General features: G+C 42.3%; 1 protein-coding gene across 1 annotated transcript in view; it reads left to right on the top strand.

Moving 5' to 3' along the window:
- ELOVL6 (ELOVL fatty acid elongase 6) overlaps window positions 1-19,139 on the top strand; it is a 37,530-nt gene that overhangs the window by 17,604 nt on the left and 787 nt on the right. The window contains exon 3 of the mRNA XM_009273638.2: window positions 17,012-17,163. Coding sequence (XP_009271913.1) covers window positions 17,012-17,163 — 152 coding nt within the window. The remainder of the gene's footprint in view (window positions 1-17,011; window positions 17,164-19,139) is intronic.

Raw genomic sequence — 19,139 nt, 5'->3', positions numbered from 1 at the left:
TGGGAAACACTTTCTCTCAAAGTAGTAGAAATGTAGAAACGTAGCTGAAACGTAGCTGTAGAAAAGTAGTAGAAACGTAGCTGACAGGTCACTAGCTGCTTGCCACAAAGCTAACTGGAGCCTCAAAAGCGAAGTATCCCAACAGCAAGAGGCCTTCCATTTGAAAGACAGAACCAGAAAGATTCACTGGAAGAAGGTGACTCACTTTGCTTTTATGAGACTGGTGTAATTGATTTATTTCTGCAAACACAGCAGCATTTTATAGAAGGGTTTGCACTAGTTCCGCAGAAAGCTCCTGACAAGGCAGTCCGAAACACATCTTTATGTGAGGAACTCAGTCCTGAGCTGAATTGAACAGAAAAGACTAAACGTAAGTTTAAAGAAAGGATTTCAATTGCTTGGATTTGTGACTCTGAAATACATTCTAGTTATCATGCTTGTAAGTAGGAAAACTGATGAAAAATGATTCAAATTTACGTTCTATCTCAAGAGCTGCCATTCACAGATACTTGCCATGGAGATTAAAACACAACTTAATTTCATATGTTGCTGAGCAACCCATGAAAATCTTAAAATGCTCCAAAATCTTATAAAAGTCCTGCCAGTATATTGAAAGAGAAAATGAATTACTGAAAAGAGCAATATTTGCCAAATAACATTAAAATTAATAACCAGCATTTAAGGTGAATTTATAATCTTCTCTCTTACAAATTTAAAAGCAAGTGAATTCCATGTGAAACATTCCCTATATTTGTAAAGCATTAATGCATATTCTCAGTAGGACATTTCTCAGAGCCCAAATTAGTAAAATGCTTAATATATACCTACTCAACAGTTTATTTCTGTAGGACCATGTTCATCTTTATGTACTTACCTGATTTTCTTATATACAGATACTGGAATTACTGAAAAGAGCAATATTTGCCAAATAACATTAAAATTAATAACCAGCATTTAAGGTGAATTTATAATCTTCTCTCTTACAAATTTAAAAGCAAGTGAATTCCATGTGAAACATTCCCTATATTTGTAAAGCATTAATGCATGTTCTCAGTAGGACATTTCTCAGAGCCCAAATTAGTAAAATGCTTAATATATACCTACTCAACAGTTTATTTCTGTAGGACCATGTTCATCTTTATGTACTTACCTGATTTTCTTATATAACAGATACTGGAAACATGTTTCTAATAACCATTTTGGAGCAAAAGTTGGAAGTTGGGTGAACAGTAGGAATTCAACAAAAATCCCTTGGATGAGACTTAACAGTTTAAGAGAAATATTTCTTTTCTGTAAGCTGAACTGTAATCCCAATAGGGAAGTACAAACAGTGCTATGTAGGATGAATTCATAAATTGCAAAACAAATGCTAGCTGGCTTTAAAAAAACAGTGTAGAGGTGACAAAAATATATAGACTAAGAGCAATAAAGTACTGTCAAGAAGATGTATCTCCAATATGTACCTTATTTATTCTAAGTAAGAAGAGCATCCCATGACAAATATCTTTATTCCCAGAATTGTAATTGATGCCATGTGACAAAATGCTGTGCCCATTCTCTTCTGAAATCTCACCTCTTCATTCACTCTGCTGTTACTGCAGTGGACACTGTTGTGTCCATCAAAGTCATTTTGAATGTAAACTGCTTTTACTGTTTTTATCTAATCAGGCCTAATTAGAAGTAAACAAAGGGTTCACTGTGAGACCTGGCTGATGCTACTTTACAGGAGATATGGATAGGACTGGCTAAAAATTCCTGCGAAAATCTCTTTTTTCAGTGCTAAGCTGGGCCTCTTTTCTTTAAAAACGTCTCCTTTTTTATGCTGACTGTTTGCTTGCTTGTTTGTCTTTATTGCTGGAAAACCAAACATCTTAGCAAAGTGAATTCAATACATTATTTGGAAAGCAGCTGTTGAGCTCGTTTTGCCCCTTTTCCCTCCCCACTCTCACAATCAATGAGAATGTTGACACTCAGTCTGTCACCTTGAATTATACCTTTCTCATGAGATCACCCTGTCCCAGCCCACAGGATCCCTCGCAGGCCACCACTCAGCATGAATGTCGTACTCAAAGCAGAGCCCCCTGGGAGCGAGACTTTTCCTCTCCATTTTAAATGGGGAACAGACTGAAAAGTGTGTTTGAGGAATAAAGAACATCTGTCTGGTGGCTTAAGGAGGGAACTGTACTAGAGAGAAAGTAGATAATTCATTCAAAAGAAATCAAACCTCCCATCTGTTCCCCTGTGGCAGCACTTCTGCATTTTATTCAGCCTTGGTACTTGGTTCGTGTGCCTGGGAAAAGGTCCTCCCCCATGCAGAAATCCCTGGGGAACAGAAATCGCCATGTATTTTCTTCTGAGTCAGTCCCCAACAGCTTGTGCTTGTTGGAGGCAGTGGGAATAAAACACTGAGAGGTGTTAACTTGCATGACCTATCAAATCCAACATTGCATCTGCGGACGAGCGTGTTAATAAACACTGCCAAAGTGAGCAGTGTTCACACGCCGGGCTGCATACGGGTGTGGAGCCGTGGTTTAGCGAAGTCACCACTGTGCGACGAGTTTATCTTCTTCTAAACAAATGTGCATCCTCGTGCCTGTACCATTCAGCATCTTCCCTAGGTTGCTGAATAAATAAAATATATTTATTATTTACCAATTGTAGGTGAATCCCTGAGATCTGAACTTCTCTAGACACTTGCAGGAGTACTGCCCCGGGGAGGACAGAGTGAAAAAGGAACATCAGTGGCTTCCGGCCTGTAATTGCCTTTAAATTTATGGATCTGAGCAGCTCATTACAGCTGTATTATAACTTTTAACTTCTTTAAGCCTTCTTTATTCTGTCAAATGCTAGTCTTTTCCTGTAACTTAGATTTTGCTTACTTTGTTATCTGCCTGTTTTACAGCTTTAGCGATGGCTAGCTCCATTGGTTGGCTTGATTCTCTGCTAAATCTTTTACTTTATTACTTTTTGGCTTTATTTGCCTAGGATAATTTCAAACTCCTGAATACATACATTTCAATGCTATACATGACAGTTACTCTACCAACTTGATACATTTGATCCTCTAAGTATCTTTAATTTATCCTGCAGAAATAGATATGCCGCTTTTTCCAGATTATCCTTTAAATCACTGCAATATTACAGTTATTCTAAAATTTTCTTGAGATAGTGTTGGATGCTGAGAATCATTTCAGTAAGAACAGGAACAAGTGCAAATGCCCCTGAAGCATTCATTAAGGATTGCTTAAGAGGTACACTGTGCTTATGAATCCTCATGGGCTACTTTAGAAATCCTGAGATGGATTCCTTAATTCTTATGAGATTTCTCACCAAACACAGGGCTTAAGTTGAAAATTGATTTTTTTTTCTTTTTAGTAATTTAGCCACAGTCCAAACTTGCTGAAATAAGTATCTAAGAACTAGGAAATGTTTCTTGACAGAAAAACATCTCACTGAGTATACAGCCTTCACAGGGTGCTAGGGATCTTCAGCTGCAACAAAAGTCCAATTATTATTTAGTGATGGAAGAGTGAGTTATTGCTCGAGAAATAACAGCTTTCATCAAGAAATATTGTTCCTGCAAGTTCTTACCCTCCATGTGCCAGATGATGAGGGAGCAGCATCAGGTAACAGCACATTGAGGAGGGCAAGACCAAATGATAGGTAATTACTATTGATTAGCTTGTAACTGACTCTTTGGAAGTCAGATGAGATGCAGGGATGCATGGGTAGAGCTGAAAAACTATTTTTCATTCATTGAAAGAAGAGTTACATGTTTTTCTGCACTGTATGGTTACATGGGTGTCACTGTAAGCAGCTTACGCTATTCTCTCATGTTCCTAGGGTAATGATTGAGTGCAACTGCCCTGCAGCCTGACCATTGCTCCTTGTTTCTCTCTACCAAAACCCAGTGGGCCTTGTGTAGCCAGCGAGTGTTCTGTGTAAGACTCTCCATGCGAGTATAACCCTTTTTACCTCCACCAATTATCTTCTCCTCTGTTGCAAAGACTACTTGTAGGAATCTAGCCCTGGCATTTGTTTTTCTGCTATGCTTTATAAGCAGTGCAGGTTCTTCCACCGGCTCATGGAGCTTCACTTTATTGATTATTTTTGTAGTCTGCTCCTCAGGATTGTCTGAATATAGCTAATCCCAATCATAAAGAAGGCAGGTCTAGGGGATCAAATTGTGTTTCCTGGAGCGGGAATTCAGGCTCCGTGAGGAGGGACTGGAAGACAGTAGCTGTGGTAGGTTGATTTTTATCCACACATATAAATAAGCCTTCCGAGTAGTAGTTGCAGCAATTGGCAGAAATGTTGAGCTTGCCACTTTAGGAAGGGAGAATCAGATGGATTTTACTCTGCTGTGGTGTTAATGTGGCTAAAATCTCCAGATGACATTGTCCATTGATCCGGAGCCCTGCAGAGATGTCACTGTTTGGGTATGCTTAATGAGATCCCTGGAGAGGGAAGGAAATAAGTTAAGCCTGGTTTTCTTTCCAGTTTTGTCAATAAAAAGGACAAAGAAATGGTTTTGGGAGCCAGCTGAGTTGTGACTAGGAAATCTGCCGACGAGAGGGAAGGGCTGAAGGGAGTGGCCCCACATCGAGGGATTTATTGCTGAGGAGAAAAAAAAGACCGATGCAAGGAGCACAGTATCTGCCCTCACTTGAAAACCACAGAGCGAGCTGTCACTTTAATATGCCTCATTTCTCTCCCTAAAATTTATCACATGGGAAACTAATAACCACTCAGGCATGTATGCATATGCTTATGGGTGTATAAACCTGCACAAATGATATATTATTTCTTAAAGCCATGTAAAATATTTGCACAATTTTTAAATCACTCTGAGCTGGCCTGGCTTCAGGTTCTGGTCCCAACTGAAAACTCAAATGATTTGCATTGAAAAGCTTGCTAGAGAGACATCTGGATCAGATACAGTAGAAAGGTCTGAAAAGCGGGGCTTGTGTGTTTGGTTCAGTGATGAGGGTTTTTTTTAGAGATGGAAGGGGAATTCTCTCAAATTTTGCTTTGGGATTTTGATAGGACTGAACCCAAACCTCAAAGTATGCGTGAACTTATGCAAAGAAAAGTCTTCTGCCAAAAAGAGTGATAAAAACTGCAAAGATCAGCACAACTTTTGCTCACACACATGGTACTGAGAGCTAGAGCACCCCATTATAAAACACTTCCAGTACTGCTGACCACCAGGTTTTAGGGTAAGCGAGCGCCACACTGAAAAAAGCATATGTTATTCCTCATCTCCCCCTTTTCTTACCTTTTTTTTTAACAATACTTGGACTCCACCCTGAATGAGACTCCATCACCTTCAAGGAGGGCAAGAGAGGACTCTCTGGGTGAGCTGCAAGACCCATCTGTTCTCCTTCCCGGCCAGGAGATGGGCAGGGGGAGAGGCTGAGGAGCAGCTGGGCAGCAAGATGTTAGAAGGTTGGTTTTGCTGCTGGGGATTGTTAAATTCTTGATGTTCTCACACCCTTGCAGAGACGGTAACTATTTGTGTAAGTATGTTTTGGAGGCACCCAATTCTGTTATTCAGAGCAGTGGATTATATAGAGAGAATGTGTAACAAGCATATCTAACGGGAATGGTGCTTAATACAGCATTGGTACGGTTCCTGCTGCATGCTCGACCGTAGCCCAAGTGTATTTCCAAGCTTTTGAGTCAGTCCTGGGATTTTCTGTCGCACTCTAAAGGAGCCATATTTGAAACAAGATCCAGCAGAGAGATGCAAACCAGTATCTCAAATGCCTTTTCAATGACTTCCCAGAGCAGAGTAGCTGCTCAGAGAGCAGTGCCACATTTTGAACTCTGTGGTGCCAAGGCTGGCTGGAAAGACTCCGGCCTTCCCTGGTCTTCATTTTCCCCGCTGTGACTGAGAGCAATGAAATCATGTCATTAAAAAAAAAAGCGGAGGAGAGACTATTTTAGCTGCATCATTCACCAGTCCAGTTAAACAGCACGGCCATGCAACCAGACAAGTCAGCACAACCGGGCAGGCAGCGGGGAAGTGGAGGCAGGAGCCTGCCTGCGGAGTGAGTAGTGGAGTAGCTCCAGTGCGGGAGGACCAGCGGAGCTCACTGTGGGACGCGCAGATACGGGAGCTCAAAGCAGAGGAGCCACAGAGAATGCCCATCGCTACTTATCACGTACACCTCCTCGAAGAAGATGAATGTTTTCAAATAATGCTTTCCCTCAGCTGGAGAGGTAAACTTGCAAGTGGGAACAAAAGCGTTAGTCATGTCAAGCTTTCGGGGAGTTTGGGAAGCTAAAAACATTTCTTAGTCTAAAACATTTGTGAAAATTGTGCTCTTAATTACAATAGTTTAGTCATTACGAAGAATATAGATACCTTACAGCCTTTCAGACACATGGGCTGAAGAGGATGAGTTCTATGTTCTTTTTAAAGAATGAGATTAACATAAGTGTTCTTAAAAGACTGTTTTGTTAATTTTTGAAAACGTGCTTTTAAAGGTGTTCAGTTACCATAGGAAAAAGGTACATCATGGGACCAAGGCGCTTTTTCCATAATTTTTTCTTGTTCCTACCCATTGTAAGAGAATAAATCATGGTCCGAAATAATTTTATCAAAAGGCTAGGCCTTGGAGGACACAGGTGCACAAGGGAGTTACTGTGCTTTCAGTTATCTGCTAGCAACTGAATTGTGGTAACTGAGCACGTGGTTGTCTAAACACGGTACAAAAGGGTAAAATACGGTAGCACAAACCTCCTTCTCTGATACTACAGTTTTACACTAAAATTTAGTTTTACACTAAAATTGCCATAGACAGAACGAGCATGTAAATAGTTACCACAGTTACCATCAGCACCAGGGAAGACTCGGTAACATGTTTTCACATCTGTGCCCAAAGTTAGTTTTGTTAAGGAAAAATATGGGAAGATGGTAGCCAGTGTGATTTTTTTTTCCAGTGAAATGCAAACAATATAGAGCAGAAAGGAGTTCAGCTTAGGTGCACAGTAACATCATGATAGTCCTAAATCCCAAACATACAAAAACCGAGCATTGCAGTCCTCGTCAAGACTGACTTTGAAATAATGAGATTTTTTTCGTTTTACAGTGAGAGTTTAGGATTCTGGTTTTGTCCGTGGTTAACTCACTGGTTATGTCTTCAGGCTTTTCCTTCATAGACTTGGGTAGATAGAAGCCTTTTAAAATTAACTTCCCATGGAATCAGTTGCTGCTGAATGGGATTAAAACCTGCATTTTGTAGTTTTGTCAGCTGAGGGCATGAGTAAAGGAAAACAGGAGTTCTTAAGAATATTGGCGTTGAACTTTCCACCTCACTAGCGTGGTTTTTGTACCTGGCCGTGTTGCAAGGAGCTAGGCATTTAAAGCCACCCCCCACCGTGGATTCTGACTCATACCTGATTTTCTTCTGGAGTTCACTGGTGCGAGTAAGGGGATCAGCAGGGAGCGTTAATACAAAACAACTACAATAGTTAGAACAACCACAAAAATTCCACGAGGGAGAAGAATCCAAATATGTTCTCCTATGGCAAGGTCAGCTGCTGGGATCTGGTGCTACGCAGATTCAAGGGGTGGGACAGTGGAGGGGAGATAGAAGCAGGGATGCTCTTAAAACTTACGCCGTAGGTTCACATTCTCTGTGGCTTGTGTCCAGCTGTGTCAGGCCAAATCCACACTGGTATTTGCCTAATACGTCAAGGGAAAACAGAGGGAAAGCAAGAGTCTGACTGAGTCTGTGGAAGGCGCATATTGCTCTTATCCGGTCTTCCAGCTAGGTCAGGAAGTTTTCAGCTGTTTGTGTTTCTAGGACAGCACAACTTTGTAAACTTGCACTGTATCTCTCTGCGCATCACTGTATTTTTAGGTCTTGAAAGCATGCTGCCAAAATATCAGATGCGCAGATGATGAAAATGTGATGTTAAGAGGTGTAACAACAGCTTTTATGTCTATAAACTATTTATCTTTAAAGATATAGGTGTACCTTGGGTAATTAAGATGGAGGGTTTGGGACTTGAAGGTTTAGAGAGTAACTTTAAAAAGTGAAAAGAAAATCTATGGTAGGTCAAAGGACTCTCTGAAGAAAATTCCTCCTACTGGAGTGTGTTTACTGTTAATTCAATAATACTGTTTTCACTGATACAGAGTGAGGTCAGACCTCTTTCTGCTTACATCAAATGGACCTTGTGGGTAGGGCACTGAACCACAACTCATGATGTTGCATGTCATTTCTCATCCTGGCTCAGACACAGATTTTTGACAGGACACTTAAATTTCAGTTTGCCTCACCTCTCTGTCTTTGAAATGGGTCTTATGCTCAGCCACCTTACAAGGCTGTCACAAGATTAAAGGCCATTAAGGTCTGTGAAATATTCACAAATACAATGCTACGGGCCTTGGAGGTGCCAACACCGACAGAAGAAGTCTGAAGGAGGTTAGGTCTGAACCTGAAGAGACCCCAGCTTACAAACAGCTTTGTACTTAGCAGTTCTTTACACAGAGACATCTGACCTGAAGCAGTTGCTGGCCTGAATATTGTTGAGGCATTGGTAATTCTGGGAACAGCCCAAGCTGGAGGTTGTAGGTCACCTGGCTGTTGGAAAGCAGACAAGACCAAAATTTTGGTATGGCAACAGGAAGGTCTGCTCTGTGGAGAGAATGGAGATGTCCTTTTCATCACAAGTGGATTCAGTGAGGAGACAGGGTCTTCCTGGGAGGTACCTGAATCTGTTCTGGGAAGTAAATCAGGGAAGTGCTTTACAAGTATTTTACAAGAACAGTCTTTCTGCAGGATCGGGTCTCCTCTCCATTACTAATCTTGGCATCGCTTGAAAGCACTTCAGAAATGTTGAAGGATGATGAAACAACAGCCTAATTACATTAATTTTCTTTGCCGTTTCTTATAAAAATAACAGTTGGGCTAAGTTCATCAGCTGTAATTTGATCAAGTGTCCCTCTAGGATTTCAAGGTAACTCACTATTAAGAAGTCTTCTCTTTTAAATGCTTGTAAAATGCCTCATAAATGTTACATTTAGAGTTAAGAGAGACCAAATCCATAGTCAGTACTATTCCTTTTCGAACTTTTTCATCACTTAGATGAATGCTGTATCGCTGTGTATCCTTCACTTACCAAGAGGCTGATTCATTTATTTTAGAAAATGTAACCCTCAGTTCCACAAACCTAGCAAAATATTTTTGATCAGCAGATGCAGACTTACAAAGCTGGTTCTTCTAGTCCGTTATTAATACATATGAATATTTCATATAGACTGTCCTTGTGTCACATTGACCAGTTAGGATGTTGGGTGCCAGATCCTTTTCTAGGCTGCTTTTCTGTGAGATTAGAGGACATGTCATACTGCACTGACTTAACCACAGCTCTCATTAACTCCTTGAGATCAAAATAAGATCCATTAATTCCATGTAGGTCACTGAACAACAGCCAAATTCTATCTTTCAGTCATTGCCCACATTTCATTTGTACTTAATGATCGGTTTCTTAGTATATGGTTTCTCACTGTACAGTAAAAATATCATGATTTTGCAACCAAAAATAAGCCTAAAGCAACCTTATAGTTTCTACACCTGTTTAAATACAAGAAGACCCAGGATTTTATGGAACTGTGTTTGAATACAATCAGGGCAAACTAAGACAGCAGTCACATCTGAGATAACATTTAGGTAGTCTGACAACCTTCTAGTGAAACTGTATGTTAAAATTGTCATAGGATTAATTACTTCCTTCTTTCATTTGGAGGATTTCCATCTGGAAAATCCAACTTTTCTAAAATATTGCATCATCACGCATTGCACATTGCCCAGTGCAGGTGCTCCTCCCTTCCCCCAGCAAAGCTGGCCAGATGTGGATGAATGTGCACATTGTTGGAAAAAAAGACACAAAAAGAGTTAAGAGGTGATTCATTTTTTAAAAAAAAAGAAGGGGAGGAACAGCTGCAATAAAGTCTAGCCAGTCCACAAACACCCAAGAGCAGCTTGGGTGTCAGAAAGCAGAGGAAAGCAATTGTGAATTCTGGTGGGTTGTGCTGCTCCTTTGCTACGTTCTTGCACTTATCCACCCTCCAGAAAGGGGGGCCTGCAGGACCCACATTCGCTCTCTGTGATACCCTGTGTACATGTGCCTGTGGACTCTTAAGAAAACGTAATTAGCCAGGAAACATATTTCTCACTCACCCTTTGCTTCCATATGTGTGACGGCAGGTCTCGCCAGTCCCCTCCCCACGGTGGAATGAATGCTGTCTCTGTTGGGCGAGCTCTTGGGGAGGCTACTCTCATGGTTTTAATTCTTCCCCCAGCCTCAAAACAGTCTGGCGTGTGTAACCACAAAAGGATTTTGGAACAATAGGCTTTAAATAAGTGCCCAGACACCAGTAAAAGTCAATAGGCTGTTGGTCTGTCATTCTGGCCAGCACAAACCAGACCCTAATATCCTTTTCTCATTTGACACCACCCAGATAACCACTTTAACCTGGACATTCCTTTATATTTCAGCTCAACTTTAAAACCAAACTACCCTGACTACAGCAATATCCTGGGGGAACTGGAAGAAATGCATATTTTTTTTTACAGATTGAGGGCAGACCCCCATAAACCTTCTGATTTAGCTACTAAAATTTTGACAGTCTTCTGTTTTTGACACAATGGTTAGCAGTTTCCCAGAGTACTCTGCTCCTGCGAGATCTGAAGCCACCGCAAAATGTAAGCACAGATTTGAGGTTGGGAGCAGGCCAACATTTCATTAAATCTTCCATCTTTCCCACTGGTTTCATAGTATAATCACCACAGCAATAGCAAAGCAGCAAGCACACTGTGATCTGACTACCTCACCTGTCTACACAGATAATAGTTTATCTTCTTACAATAGAGCTGTATATATGGTGTGTGTGGTCGCCATACAAATGTACGTTCCCAGAACTCCTGCCCTGTTTGCTAGAACCCATCCTCGTGTGCTTCCTCCCTGGAAAGGGCCATTTACCAACTCTCATCTGCCAACTTTATCTGAAGACACCTAGGAAAAAATAATTCTGTGTAAAGCTTGGAAAAAACCCTTCCCTCTGCTGGTTTGCAAGGCAAGCGACGCCTTCAATGCTTCCATCCTCCGGAGGCGTCTCTGTGTCTTTTTAGGTAGCCAAATCTACTGTTCCTTCTCACGTGGCCAAAGCAGGGTTTTGTGGGAGACAGATAGAAGTCTCCTACAGTTTCATTTCTGGCAACAAAAAGTCCATCAATTCCTTAAGAAAGATGTCACCCAGCGCTGTCCCTACTGCCTTACCTGCTTGGTGCATATCATTGATGGACTGGTACTCTGGGACCACGTTTCATGAGACTGCAGAAGGTAAGAGTGATTTGAAAGAAGCTCGTCCTTACCAGGTGGACAAGAAAGGCTCTATGCATACTTCCAAAAAAGTACAAAACAAACCTACCGGTCATGTTGCAACATTGCTTTGTTACAAACTTATTTTTAAGAATTAATCAAAGAGCACAGCGAGTAAATGCCTGAAAGACACTCACATGGAGATGCACCCACCTTGGCACATGCTGCTAGATAAAACCGGGAGTTTCTGACTTTCTTTACTGATTTGGGGGTGACTGCCCAGTTGAGGAGTTCAGAGCTGCCTGACAAAGGTGGCTCCAGCTGCATTTCTTTTCAAGAAACTTAATTCACAGAGTTGTTTCTCTTATAGATGCTTTCTCTGTGCATTTTCCCAGTATCAGTTCATATTTTACGTATTTTCTGTTGCTTGGCTAAGCACAGAAATATTCTGTTGCCCTTTTTCAGTAACTGCTTTCTCTAGGCGTGCTCCCAGACTACCCTGCTGCTCTGACCTGTCAGACAGAGGGGTCGCTGTGCATCCCGTGCTCCTGTGCTGCATCATTAGCACCAGAACTTGTTCCTCTTTTCTGAGGACCGCAGGTTTTAAATCAGCAGGGCAAAGCAAGGCCATTTTATTCTGTCGAGAGACCAGCTCTTCAGCAGCAGAAGGGAAACTTGATATGACCACTGACATACTCCCGCTGAACAGAATGGAAAGGTGGATGCGGTTTGAGTTGTCACGAAGGAAGGTGTAGGAAGCTCCATGTTCTTCACCTGCTGACCTTTAAACATTTCTTTCTAACTCAGGGTTCTTCCTCTGTAAATATTTTGCATGCTAAAAGGAAAAAACCAAAAAAACCCCAAAACGTGCTTCCCTGTTTTCTCGCTGTTATGATACAAGCAGGCAGGCTGCAGTCTGAGGGCAGTGACTCTGCATGTAAGTTGATCTCGGCTGCTCTCCTGGGCCCACTGTCTGTTCAATGTGACTTTTGCTGAGGAGGACCACCTGCTCTCTGCCACCTCCCTGTGCTCCTGGGGCACAGACTCACCTGCTGGGACTCATGTGAGTCACCATCTAAGCAGGTCGGGGCAGAATTAAGATTTCTTCTCTCCTCCAGCCAGGCTCTGGGCTGAGAGCTGGAGCCAGACCTGCGGGAGCTTGATCTGGGTGCCCGGCTGGCTCGCTGCCGGACTAGCCCAGCACACCTACGACAGAAGATAGTCTGACACCTCGGAGACTGGTCAAACCAGCTGGGCGCCTGTGGTTTGGGCCATGTTGAACAGCCTGTGGGCTTGGGTAAGGAGGGCTCTGCTTGAAGTCCCTACCAGCCCTTAATTTTGCACAGCACAGCTGGGTCTTGCTGTCTACGGGCTCCCTGCTGCTCTCTGCTGGTGCTGTGTACGCAGGGAGGCATGCTTTCAAAAATAAAGATACTCCACTTTTGAGACGTAGCTTGTAGCTAACATGTTTTACGTTCACCTTAGCCATAGTCAAGGCTGTTATTCCATTCAATGCCATATTTACCTAGTTCTGCAGATACAGTTTGCATGGCGTGTTTGGTTAGTTTAAGGGTTTTTTTTAAGATGCAAACCGGAGCAGAGAATTTCCCCTCTGTGATTATCACAGCACTAAAATCCTTTAGGAAATGTTGCTGTATTCTGTGCTGAACTTTTACTATTTTTTATGTGGAAGTCACGTTCCCTGCTCAATTCTGCAGTGTTGATCCTGGACCGGGATGTCCGGAGGTGTCAGGAGCCAAGTGCAGTGATGGGTCTGCACAGAAAGCAGCTCTAGCAAAAATGGGCAGTGTCCTCCTCACTGCGAGGAGGAACTGAGCCCGCTACAATGGCAGCTGGGGTTGAACTGAAGTCTTGAGCTACCTGCTGCCCTGTCAGGCTTTTGAGAAACAAGTACTTCACTCCCTCCTGGTAAGTAGGATGGAGGGAACAGAAAGCAGTAATAGGCTAACTAACGCCTGCGTTGTCTTCCCATCAACTAGCTCCCCAGCCCTCAGTTTCCCTCCTTCTTAATGCTGCGCCTAACCCGTGCATGGGATGTGTTTTGAGGCCCTCGTTTGAAGACAAGTTTGTGAGGGAAAAGTATTAGTTTTTATTTTACTCATCGATGTGTTTTGATCATATTATGGAGAGTAAAATATCAATTAGGCACTTGTTAATCTACCAGAGAAGTCACTGCCTGAAGGGAGGAGAATGTAGGACATTTTGAGTCTGAATAGATGAGAAAGCTGTATTAGCCGGTGCAGTTTGTTTCTGATCAGTCTCTCTAGTTGCAAAAGGCTGTAATTGTGCAGTAATTCACTGCTACCTTATTTCTAAAATCCCTGCAGATGATTCCCACCAGACAGACTGCTTTGGTAAGCAGTTCATTTCAATACCTCACAAAAGCTACAGCAGAGAGCAGGGCGAGGACAAAATGAAGCAGAAGTGATTTACTGAGCAAGCAATGTCATCACTCTGCTGCACATCATGTCTTTGCAACATAAAAATTTGTTGGTTGATCTTACCTTACAGAACAAACAAGATTAAGTTGCAGAGGCACAGAAAGCAGTCCTGGCTCTCTGGGTCCAAGGCACATTTGCAGGCATGCATTAGATCTTTTTCTGTCTCCGGTGGCGTGTTCTTGTTGGCAAGATAGTGCTTTGGCACGCAGCACATCTCATAAACAGCTACCTGCTCATGGCGTCTGTTTAGGTAATCAAATCAGTTACTTCCAGTTTGCCATCCTCCTTACTTACAAAGCCTTCCTTTGTGAATGATGCAAAAATGTAACTTGGTTTTTACTGATAAAAAATTCAGATTAGTCTGACTCACACCGTGTAGAGCAGTAGCTGGAGTCACTTCGTCTAGAGTCATGGAACTAGAGGAAGCCACCATGCTGTGAAATTATAGAAAAGTAAGTTTGTGAGTGTGAGAGTGTGTGTGTGCGTGCGTGCACTCCAAGGAGAGCTCTGCAGTAGTTGCTAAACAGAAAGATAGGGAGAATTACATCGTTATAATCTCAAGGACAGCAAAGTGAAACTCTGTAATCCCCACAGGGCAAACACTCTTTGGCTCTGTTATCAGTCCAGATTAAATCCCTGGGTGTCCATACTCAGTCCCTTAAAGTTGTCAACGTTTGCCTGGTGCTCGAACAAGCACTCTTCTCATCTGAGTTTGTGTTCATGGCACAGAATTCTCTTTGGTTTTAAAACTTTAATAATAAATGATATTTTAGAAAAGCAATACAGCTTCTGTACAAGGAAAGGCGTATTGCCTGCAGCTATTTGATTTCATAATTTAAAATTTCCTTTTTTTTCCCCCATTTTAATATCAGCACTGAGGTATTTGCTAATGGAAGAACCAGCATATGATTAGATATTCTGCCCGCTCTTCCTCCACCCAGTTTTGCCACCACCCAAAACATAGGAGCAAGCAGCAGCCTGCCCTGGCTAGCGTGAGGAGTTCACTGCCTCAGGAAGTGATCAGATCACATCTCTGTCAGGATCTCCTGTCTTCTTGGGAATGAGAAATGCAACTCCTGAGAAAAAAAAGGGCATGTGTTAAACGCCAGAGAGAAGACACAGAACGAGTTGCACCTCATTTCAAAACTCCTCCTGCAGGCTTTGGCACTCTCTGCCGAGTTAAAAGGACCGATCCCCAAAAGGTGTGAGAAAAGCATGCTGAGAGAGCATTTCTGGGAGGGAACAACCTTACATGGAGAGGATGCACTACGGGCTGCATAGATGCTAAGAATCCTGCGCTTTCTCTTCTGCATGCAGGGGTAGATGAATGTGAGAGACTGCAACGGCTGTCTTGCCTAAGCCTGGGAATGTGTGCATTGCTTTGGGCAGTGCTAATGGGAAACCCAAACTCAGCTGAACTCCTTCAGTAAACCTGTACCGCAGCAGGATGGTTTTTTATTTTTTATTGGGCAGTAGAGCCCATGAGCAAATGCCACCGTACAAATAGCAGATAATAATAGTAGCTTCTTAAGTGCTCACTGTTGTCTGAATTTCCTGATGGCACAGTGAAACCTCAGGCATCAAAATGTAATGGTGCGGGAGCCGGGATGTAGCACTTCTCTCTGGGCATGACCTGGCTGTAGAGCCCCATCTGTGATGCCACTGACAGAGCCTGAAGAGCACCAGGCAGCATGGTACTCTGCTGGGTTGCGGAGTGCATGCAGCAGACAGGGGAGAGCAAGGTACGCTGCTTCTTAGCAGCAGGCAGGTTTGACTGGGTATATCAATGCTGCAGATTTGGAAATCTAAATACTTTGTGCAAAAAATATAAAAACTTAGGTCAACAGTTTTTGTGCTCAGCAGGCTTACTTGAACCATCTAGTCTGACCAAGTGCCATAAGAACTGCCATAGACCTCAACTTTTGAGGCTGCCTTGATGATTTTAAAACATATTTTTTAAAGAATACTGACTTGACAAGACAAGGACAAGTAACAGAGAATCTATAACTTCAGATGAACTGTTCCTTATTTCACACACTTTGCATAAATGGTAGCTTCCATTGCCCGCATGTGTCTACACGTCAATTTTAGGTGGCTTGGTTTGCTTGCTGCCATGTGATAGTCATGAAAGACACCAAAGCAGAGCAGGAACCAGAGGATTCATGAGTAGGACAAGGTCACAAAGAAGTTAGAGGGGAGATAAGATGGAGCTGGGTAGAGGCACAGGGACATATGATGTAGGCATAAAGTAAGATATACTCAACCCCAAAGGAGATTGGGTCTTTCTTTGCTCCATGTTTCTGAAAGCTGCTTGTTTCACCCACTATTCATCACAGCTTTTGAAGGACCAACAAGCTACAATGGTAGACAATAGGCAAGCATGTTCTTGCCGTAAAACAGTGAGGCAATTCCTTCTGCAGAGCCCCTCACTGCTGAGGCAGAAGCCTTTGTTCCTTACATCAGCTGGATGTCTTTTGTTACCTGAACCTATCCCCTCTGTAATTGCACTAATTAATAGCATTGCAAATCTCGTGATGTTTCTCATTTGCAGAACACTGTTACCTTGCATCTCATTTTGATGAGGTGAGGGTGAATCTGCTGTTTACGACTCAACTAGTTGATTCCTCTGTTAGCAATGACCTGTTAAGAGATGAAATATGAAGTCAGCATGTGCATCAAAACACTAGCCCTGACTGAGACCCCCCCCATCAAAATCTGTGTGCCCTACTTGGGTTTGTCTGTGCTCAGATGTCCTGTGGGTGTAACAAGCACAGGGAGAGGCAAGAGAAAACTGAGGATATCAGAAGAGGGAATTGGTCCTGATTATGTTGATGACAGCTCTTTACCAACTCATTTCTTGTAGTCTCCCAGCTGTCAGCATCAAACTGCATCAACTCTGCATGTTGTTTTCAGCTGAAGTAGACATCTCCCGCTGCTCCTGAGAACTGAAGGATCATTCCTGTAGTAATGAAATAAAAAACATTGACATTACTGTTCCAGACTTTCACCAGGGGATACAGCTGCAGTCCAGTTTACAAATCTGAGTTCAGAATAACTTCCCAGAAGCCAGCAGAGTTGTTCCAGCTTTAAGACTGTCTCAGACTTATTATTTCAGCACACTTATGGCCTTTTTCTCATAATGATCTGAAGTGATGGCATGTAGATTTCAAGTGTTCACTCAACTTCCTTCATTTTCTCTTTTTGTTTTAAAGTATATTCGGTGCTGTTCGAACTGGTGCTTATATGCTGTACATTTTGATGACCAAAGGCCTGAAGCAGTCAGTGTGTGACCAGAGTTTTTACATTGGACCTGTCAGCAAATTCTGGGCATATGCATTTGTGCTAAGCAAAGCACCTGAACTAGGTGAGTACCCTCTCTCCCTTTCCCTCACTATGCATATTTAGAGCAGAAATGTCTGTGCAGGAAGCACAAGAAGGGTCTCAGTGCTGTCGAAATCTTGTTTTAGTCTTAGAAAAACTGAGTAGACAAAACCAACCCCAAACGTTGCATGTTTTAGTCTCTAGAGATTAAGTCCAGCTTGGCTGAAGTTAGAGCAATGTGCAGTTGAATAAGACTGTTCCCAGCCCAGGAATAAACTGCAGTGATTATATACAGCAGGGCAGTCGAGGTAAGAGCAATCTGGTCCATACCTTTTTCTTAGCTACTCGGAGGCAAATACGAGTGGCGTAATCGGGAGGCACTCACCCCGTGGGTAGAGAAGTGAAGGGTGGACTACAGCAGCTGTGTCAGCAAGAAGCTTTGAGTCAGGTTCTGCCTCCATTCTGCAGCATTCATCCTTAAATACACACGTAGGCGTACAATTATGAACAGTAATGTGCTTCCTCTCTAAACATTGAAAGCTGTGGCTGTCTGCTTCCTCCAAATAGAAACCAGTTTCCCATAATATCCCTAACTTTTCCAGTCCTGATTCTTATAAACTCCTGTCTCTCCAGCAATTTTTTTGGTAAGGATACTTATGATATACATGCCAAAGCCAAACTTAATAGCCAGTCTGCATGTGTTCTCATCCTGTGGCTTATTAGTGTAAGAAAGGATTGTTTTAATGGGAAGGAGGAGGCAGCTATTTAGCAGCCCTCCAGCTTTCATTCTGGAGGATGCCCTTACTAAGCCTCAAAGGGCTGAAGCACTCGCTGTGTTCAGGTGTACAGCAAAAATAAGTCTTTACCTTTCAGCAGAGAATTTGATTCAGCAAATTACAGGACAGCAATTCATCAGCATAAAAACTGAAAAGAGACAGACACCAGTTACCTTGCTGTGTCAGAATCCCTTGGTTTCCTGCTGCCTAAATTACTGCAAAACCACGGAAATTTAGTTGTTAAAACTGGAAAATACCAGCTAGAAGTGCACAGCAACAATAAATTGAACATATGATTACTTATTAAAATGTGAGTCAACATCTTGCAGGTAATGAAGTAAACAGTAGCATTACGGCTTATTACAGACCTTGTGCAGACAGTGCAGTTTTGGTTCTACCCATCACTAATATTCATGGTTTGGATTTCCTGATGTACATATATGTAGAAGTAAGTCCACAGATTCAAATCTCAGGGATCTTTTTGGAAACACTGTGTGTATAACAGTAGAAAACAAGTAGCATACATGTATACATATATGTAATTGAGATGCTCAGTGCAGTCATGAGCAGCAGGAGGAAAAAAGCAGGAAAGAGGAATAAAATTAACTTTTCTACAATAGCAACATGAATTTGCAGAAAAGGATGTGCATTTCAACATAATCCAAATTTCTTTCTAGAAGTATTTTTTTCTGGCAATCCTTTCAGTATTGGAGGTTGTATATGCAATAGCTTTTTGCATAGTAGCTCAAAAGGCTCTACTGAGTTTAACTAGGTTCAGTTTGCAGGTAGGCATTTGAATCGGAGGACACTGTGCTGCTTTCTCTTCAGGTTTTCTGCTCTCCGTTGAGCTGCATTTCTCTTCTAGTCCCAGTATATAATGGGCAGTCTCACAGTCAGAGATGACACACGTACATCCACCTACCTCATCTCAGACTTTCACGGATTACGTTTGCAGCAAAGGGCTACCAAGTATACCTATGGAGTTTTCAAACAGCGGTTATCCACACAGGAAAATATGGATACATTGGTTTTCCAAAGATTGCATAGAGATTAGGAGCCAAGCTGGCTCTCAGATCAGACAGGCTCTCAGATCTAGAGCTGAGGTGGTTTTTCATGCTCCAAAATAGTGTCTACTCCAGCAACAGCAAAGGGAAGAGAGCACTGCAGTAATTATGGAACTGTTCAATGTGTTTCTCATTTCCTCCCCTCCTTTTTTTTTTTTTTTTTTTTTTTTTTTTGGGGA

Source organism: Aptenodytes forsteri, unplaced genomic scaffold (assembly GCF_000699145.1).
Source record: "Aptenodytes forsteri isolate BGI_AS27 unplaced genomic scaffold, ASM69914v1 Scaffold93, whole genome shotgun sequence".
Classification (NCBI taxonomy): Eukaryota; Metazoa; Chordata; class Aves; order Sphenisciformes; family Spheniscidae; genus Aptenodytes; species Aptenodytes forsteri.
This window is presented reverse-complemented; position numbering and strand designations above follow the sequence as displayed.